The sequence below is a fragment of the Montipora capricornis genome, chromosome 9 (genome assembly GCF_036669925.1).
Source record: "Montipora capricornis isolate CH-2021 chromosome 9, ASM3666992v2, whole genome shotgun sequence".
In the NCBI taxonomy this organism is placed as follows: domain Eukaryota; kingdom Metazoa; phylum Cnidaria; class Anthozoa; order Scleractinia; family Acroporidae; genus Montipora; species Montipora capricornis.
The window spans coordinates 26,882,107-26,889,606 of record NC_090891.1 but is presented as its reverse complement, the minus strand read 5'-3'; the positions used below and the strand labels follow the sequence as shown (position 1 = coordinate 26,889,606).

Genomic DNA, 7,500 nt, shown 5'->3' with positions numbered 1-7,500 from the left:
TTGTTTGCTGCTCTGATGTTTGCCGAGCTTCAAAACCAGTGCCCTCTATTAACTATGCTGTGACTGGTCAATTTAGTGGGCCTTACTCGTCAGTATGGTCCGCTAACATTAAAAAGCGAGTTCCTGTGTCTCATAACAATTATTTTTTTTTAGTAGTAACCTATAACCATTACCCTACAACTCCAGTACTAGGTCTATGTAACGGCATTTTCAAAGATCAAGCTGTTTTCAGACGACTTCTTAAATAAAATCTGGATTGCGCGAGTGACCATTTTCAATCGCGGGGGTAATAATTTCTCATGCAAGACTTGTGATTAGCTGGAAAGGTCTGGTTTCGGCATTCGCGGGAAAATCAAGCTAAAAATAACTCTGTCTATAAAAACGCCGTTCTACAAATACAATGAAGTTGTACATTCCTCGTCATGGGATGCTGTTTAAAGCTATTATGCTGCAAAGGTTACTTTTATCGGTTGTTCCCATGGCTGAGCGGTCCACTTTCGCACTGACTAGTAAGGTGTCGCGGCATGACACAGAACAATCGACAGATTTCAATGATTTCATCGGAAAAGGTCAGATATAATGCCAATAATATTTTTTTCAGAGTCTTACTTGTTTGATAGAAGTCATATCCATATTCTTCCATCAAGCTTGGATCGAGCTTGGCCCAGAGATCTTTCCAAAGCCCTCGTAAGTTTTCCTTATTTGTGATATTTGTTTTGAAGAAGCCAGGCTCTATGACGCTGACCTGGACACCACTCATACTTAGTTCGCGTCGGAGCGCGTCGGAGAATGCTTCAACTCCAAATTTGGAAATGGAATAAGCTGAGGCGTGAGGTAGACATGCTCGACCTAAAATCGAAAGCAACAACATCATCACGATCGTCTTCTGTTTATGAGTATGTCGGATCTGGTAAGCAAGATTATGAATAGACCTTTTTAGCTTGTACATTTTGTTTTCCCATTTCAGACCACGTAATGTTACTCTGGGAAAAACTTTCTTTCAAATGTCGTCCTATGCACGTGAATATGTACGCATTGCGTAACATCCAACTCCTTAGCCACGGTTCGATTTAGCTTGCGATCAGGCTCAGTTGTTTGGGGGGCACTGAGTGAGTATTTTTGCGGGCGGAGCTACAAGCGCTTTGTAAATGCTCATCTGGTTGTTTTCCCGCCAGATGGGGTTCTACACCATATTCGTAAAACTCTTAGTTTGCTTGTTATGTTTCGTTCGCCATGTTGCTTTCAGAATATCAACGAAATGGAGTGTCTGTGAACTGTCTGATTGCTGATTGCAAAGTGCACTCCCTTATAAAGAAAACACTTCCATACTCTTACGTTTTACATCCAGGGATAGCACTAGGCTTCTCTGTCCCGGAAAAACAAGACTAAATTAATGCTATAAAAGGACAGGAACTGAGGTTTTCAAGTTGGCCATGTTCGAGTCGTAGGATGATCGTGTAGAAAAGTGCAAGGGGTTTATTTACCTCCTATACTTGCGATGTTTATAACACGCCCTTTTGCCATCTTGATTAACGGCAAAAACGCCTTGGTGACATCAATTAGTCCCCATAGGTTAACGTCCGCTACGCGTTTGTACTCATCCACTGTCTGCCACTCGATTGGACCAACTTTTGCAATTCCAGCGTTGTTTATCAAGCCCCACAGACCTGTGTGATAAAATGATAGGCGGTCAATTATTTACACATTCTTGCATGTAAACAATTACCATTAGGTTAATCTCGTACCCCGATCTTTCAAGGTCTAGCAATACAATGAGAAATCAAGACACTATATCACAGCAAGTTTACAGCATTGGAATTGAAAAGCTTCTAAACCAGCCTCCCTAAGATACTATATAGGACAAAAAGATCCTCCTTTTGAGACGCTGACAGGAACCGAAAGTGAACATTTCGCATGCAAGGACGGTGGTCTCTGCCAGATTTTAAAAACTAATCACCTCTGATGGAGAAAAAAAACTTAGTCCATTACCCAAGAATAAGAATCTGCTATCAGGTATCAGATCTAATCGTATCCTCAAACGATAGATAGTTCCACTGTCACGCAACAAAAAAAATAATTACAAATCGTTCAATGACAAAGGCCAAGAACTTGGAATGTTGTAGGAAACAATTGAAATCTTTTAACCACCTCTCCAATTCTCAGGTCTGTGCGGTACATCGTTTCTGAGTTATTTGTCGAAGCGTTTTTTGGGACGCCATGCGGTCCACAAATATTGCGGCCGGTAATCAACGAAAACATCTGGAGTACACTTTGTGATGAAAGTCTTTCGCTCATGAGATGAAGGACATGTGTATGAACACATCTCCTAATGTACTTGAAACTCTCAAACTGCTGAGATTCATAGGAATGGATATTTTTTTCAATCAAATAGCTTTGGATCATGGTCTCAAGCAAGGTGACAATTCTGAAATTTAAAAATGCTGCATTTTCGAAACGAAAGACGTCACGGAACTGGAAACTTGAAAAAAGATTTATTTCTAGGTCATCTTCAATTTCCTTTAGGTCAAAATTCAGAAGACCTTGAGATTTTTATTTTAGAATTTGATGACGACACTACGAAAACCATCTATTGTTTTCTTTCCTCTCTCGAGTGGGGGTCTAGAAGGAGCACCGGTGGGGGAGGGGGGGTCCAGGTTTTGTACTGCTCAAGACCTGTTAAAAGCTCCCTTCAATTCCACGCAACTGTGACGCAAGAACCGTCGCTAAATTACTGCAAGCATAACTGAACATCTCCATTCCCCTCCACAGTATTTCTACCATTTAGGTAAACTAGTTTTAACACCCTTTACTTTGTCTTAAGTTGCTCGTATCTCAAAAACGAACTCGGTGATCCCCATTGTTTATTGCCGGAAAATTGGTCAGCAAGGCAAGATGAAACTTTCTGCAAAGTTTAAAAGGGAACTGAAGGCAAAAAAATAAGCATTTTTTATTCACACTTTAGACCATGCACAATAATGTTTTCAACTTTTTTTCCGGCATATCCGACGTTTTTCGGCCTAAAAAAAAATGCTTCTATTCCGATTTTGGGCCATCAGCATTGCGGCTCAGAATGGAGGAATCAGCGGTCACTTTTGCAGCTTATGACGTAAGATATGGGGAAGACATGCAAGAGCGCCCCATCTAGAAGCAGTGACTGATGTTTGGCGTGAATATTGAGTCCACGAAGACACAGCAAAATAACGAAGCACAGCAGCACTTGTTTCTCTTGATCACAAAATCTCTGTTCCCCATATCATACGTGACAGCAGGGCGCTGATTTAGTTTATTGTTGTTGTTTTTTGAGCCCGCACTGAAAAGGCAGAAACAGCGGGAAAAGTCCAACTTCGAACGTAATTTTCTCGCGAAAAACAGAAAACGAGAAGAAATAACGCCACATACTTATCTTTACTTTTGTTAGGCTTTCCAAACAAAATGTTGGAAAAATTGCTGATTTTGGCCTTCAGTTCTCCTTTAAACTCATTCTATGGAGCGGATCCAGAGCCACTTTAATGCACTTGTCATCGGCTTCCCCGAGGGGGGGACCCCGGGCTGATGTGGGGGAATACGGGAACTTTATGGGGACTTTGCAACAAATTTCTGCCCTTTGTGGTGGGGGAAAAGTGGGGACTTAGATTTTTGAATGCCCTACTCTCGGGGAGAATGTGGGATTCTGTTCAACTGAGAGGAGATTGGAAACGATCGATTGTTCGCTCGATCGATGGCAAGATGGCGGAGGAGACGAAGAAGGTATGTTTAAGATCCATTGTTTTTTGTCTATCAAACAGACCATCCGTCAAAAATTTGTACGTATTTGTAGGCCTAAGCAACTTTAAAATTCCTTGTCACTGTTAAAGGTCAACAGGTCGTCTTTTGTTAGTGACACAATAGAAGCGGTATCGCTTAAATACCGCTTTGATCAACTTGGGATGGTCTTTCTCAATTGTTCTGTTTTCAAGAAAAAATAATTCAAGTTCCATTTTCATCAGAATGCAAAGTCCGAGTGTTTGCTAACTGTTCAAAGAACCAAAATAAAGTTCTGAAGTGCATCTTCAAATCCAGTTGGGTGCTTGGCTTCGCCAAATACTGGGGACTTTGCAAGAAAAAAATCCCCCACGGGTGGGGAAATACAAGAACTTTGAAATGCACAATTAGCAAAGGCCCCACATCAGCCCGGGGTCCCCCCCCTCGGGGACGCCGAGGACAAGTGCATAACTCTGTGATTTTTCAAGCTGGCTTTGATTTTGGAGTACAGAATGTTTGAGGGCAGTATTTTAAAATGATAATTTCCTCTAAAACTTTTTTTTTCAACTCTAACGCTGTTAGGTTTAATTTTATCTGGCAATAAGGTCAGCTAAAACAGAGTTAAATTAACTCTGGCTAAAATCAGCAATTGATCTTTTTAGACACACTGACATCTTCGAGATTCGTGTTTCCGATTTACAAGACCACCAAAATGGAAGAACAATATGCGGTTTTGAAACTCGTTTCCACAAGATCCCTAGTCCATACTCTCGGTAAAACGAACAATCGAAAAATGAAAATAAACAAACTGAAACGCTTTTTAGTCTAAGAAACTTGACGAAGAAGATAATAATCTCCTGATGACCGGACCATTAAATATCGTGAGGTGATAATTTTCCGAAGAGGTTTATCAAGAATGGAATTTTTTAAATTTCTGTTCAAAGATAAGACATGTTACACGCGCAGGAACTAGCGGCATTTTGCATTTTTTTTTCTTTTTTTGAGGGAGACTTTAAAAAGCGAACTGCGAATTCCGTTTTGCTTATTTAGGAAATTGCTACTTGTTTCACCTTCATGTCGTCTGGAGTTATGTAACTTAGTCACGCGAGAAATTTTGCTGAGTTCGTTAACTTCAGAGAACCGCTTCGAGCGAAAAACGCTTGCAAAAGAACGCTTACCGTTGACAAATGCGGGGAACGTAAAATGGACTAGCCTTCGATTTCGGCTCGTAGTCATGAAATTGAATTCATAGCAAAAATTTCACAAAGTGACATCGCAGTGTGCAATTTCGCTTTCACTCGTTTGACCCTTAAAAACTGAAATAAACGTATAAACGTTTAACTTATTTAACGTTTGATCTCTGTTTCTCCGGATTGTTTACTTTCGAGTCATACCTCAAAGAAGAGAGGATTATTTCTTAATGGATAATCGTATCTTAACAGTCAGAATTGCGAAACTTCCGTTACGTTCGCCTTCAAATCTCCCTTCAAATCTCAGTTCAGAGTGGAAAGCTTTGGTCTATTTTGAGAGCAATCGAGACCACTCATTGTTCTTCAGAATAAAGGAAACTTTATCTTCCCTGATCGATTAAAAAAATTGATAATCACATTGGGATAAGTTTGTTTATTTTGTTTTTTGCATTCGTTGTTTATTTATAAGCAGTCACTTTTTTAACCGCTTCTCATTCGGTGGACGGGTTTTATTTTTCAGCGATTCGAACACGATTGCGGAGTTCAGTTTCTTTTATGGCTCATCTCATTATAAATTAGGTAAAATTTTGAGAAAAACACTTTCATTCATTTAGTCAGGAGTACACCTCGGACACCTTATAGTTAAAGATAATGGATACTGTACCTGTGTTCGCCGGCAAGTTTTGCCTCACAAACTGAAGGGCGTCTTTGATTTCTTTCGAGTCTGTGACATCTAAATGGAACGCTCGCAAACGCTCGCTACACAAGCTGGTTATTTCGTCTTGTCCCTTTTTCGTTAAACATGTTGCGAACACATGAAACCCCAACTGATCGAGGCGTTGAGCTGTTGCTCTGCCGAAGCCGGAATCACAGCCGGTTAAAAGGACGTACTTATGGTGAAAATCTTGCAAAAGACGATCCCGCATGTAAAGTCGCTTGATTACAAACCATACACTGAGGGCCAGAAATGCAAGCGATGCCGCAGAGAGAAAGCTAAGTTGGTCTCCATCTACCATGCTGAATTGCGAGTAAACTGTTGCCGCTCTGCAAAAAGGGATACAATGACTGTGTCAAGTAAAAAGTGAATAATCCTTCATGAACAAAGTCTGTGAAAACACTTAGCGTCGTTAATGAATTTGCGTCGGCAAGGTCATCATCACATGAACGGAATTCAACACCAATTGTTAATTGCCTTATTTGCTCGCTAGATAGTTGTACATCAATGCACGTTCACGCTTTAATAAGAGCTTACTGTTAACCTCGACCCCAATATACCTGAAGTTTTCATCCTTGGTTTTAAATACAATAAATACATCCTGTTATTGACAGTAAACTGAACAATTTCGCTGCACGCTGGGGTTGGGGTCATGTATTAACCAAATCTGAGTTAGGGCAAAGTCGCACCTTGCTGAGTTTTCAAAGAAGTGCCTGTAAATTTTCAACGGTTGGTTTGACTACGAACACGGTCCAAAAACAATTTCCTCATTTTGTTTGGCTTTCATTTCAGTGATTTATTTTGGCAGGTTATCATCTCACCTTGTCAAACTCTTTCCGACTACAAATCGCCTTTTTCCTCCTTCCTCGTAATTTAACACTCGTCGCGTAATTGGATTTGAATGGTTCGGAGCTTTAAGACCCCATGGAAGAATAATTTCGACAAGGATCCGAGATCGAAATATTAAAAACAAATGCTAGATTAGTTACTCTGATAACAAATCTCAGAATGAATGCGTAAACGCGAACTTGAAAAGGGCTTTCTGAGCCCTAAATTAGGGCATAGCAACATTTTGAGAAAACCGCATCGATCTCGAGTCAATTTTGACCTCAATAGTGCAATAACTCCGAATTACATGGAGCAATTGTTATGATATTCTGAAAGCCTCATAACTTCATCTCTAAAACTAGAAGTTAGCTTTGAATAAATTAATATTGTCGGATGTGCAAGACTGTAAGCCTATCTCGATTCGACTTTAAGATGAAAGATATATCGTTTCAACGCCACGTCCACAACCGACAGCATGTTGGCCTCCGATAGCATTGAATTGTCACTGAATGTGGTCGCTCCGAGTTCAGGTACTATTGTTTGTGGATGGTATGGGCAAATTCTGGACTAAAGCGAATTGCCTTCAAGACCCGACTTCGACAAATGAAGTAAAAAATAGAGACTTTTCTCACTTCTTAGTGCATGTTAAACTCTAAGAGAAAACAAGCAATCGAGAAATCAATAGCATACCTTTCGTAGAATTTGCTGTGTGTTCCCAGCATGATTGTTCTGTTCGATAATGAAAGTGGTTTTTGTTCTTAGCTCTTACTAAAGCTCTGTTGATGAAACAGCTAGAGCCCTTTTATGTCCTTAAAACACTCCGCCGACACATGATCCTTCAAACAGGCGGATAAGTTTATTTTGAGAAGCATTTCCGCTTCCTCTACGCAGAAATTGTAGTGAATTGTCACTGATATTATCCATGATGACGAAACAATTCAAGTATTTGAAGCATTTTGTTGCCGCTAAACTGAATACATGTAGTGAGAGGGCAATGAATTGTTTTGCCTTGCTTATGCTCGAAGA

The 7,500-nt window shown here is 40.3% G+C and overlaps 1 protein-coding gene across 3 annotated transcripts in view; it reads right to left on the bottom strand.

Moving 5' to 3' along the window:
- Nucleotides 1-7,500, bottom strand: part of LOC138017011 (retinol dehydrogenase 5-like) — a 33,107-nt gene that overhangs the window by 2,224 nt on the left and 23,383 nt on the right. For all 3 annotated transcript variants that reach the window (XM_068864214.1, XM_068864212.1, XM_068864213.1), the window contains 3 exons: nt 5,596-5,975; nt 1,485-1,667; nt 610-849 (listed from right to left, as the gene is read on the bottom strand). In XM_068864214.1, coding sequence (XP_068720315.1) covers nt 610-849; nt 1,485-1,667; nt 5,596-5,975 — 803 coding nt within the window. The remainder of the gene's footprint in view (nt 1-609; nt 850-1,484; nt 1,668-5,595; nt 5,976-7,500) is intronic.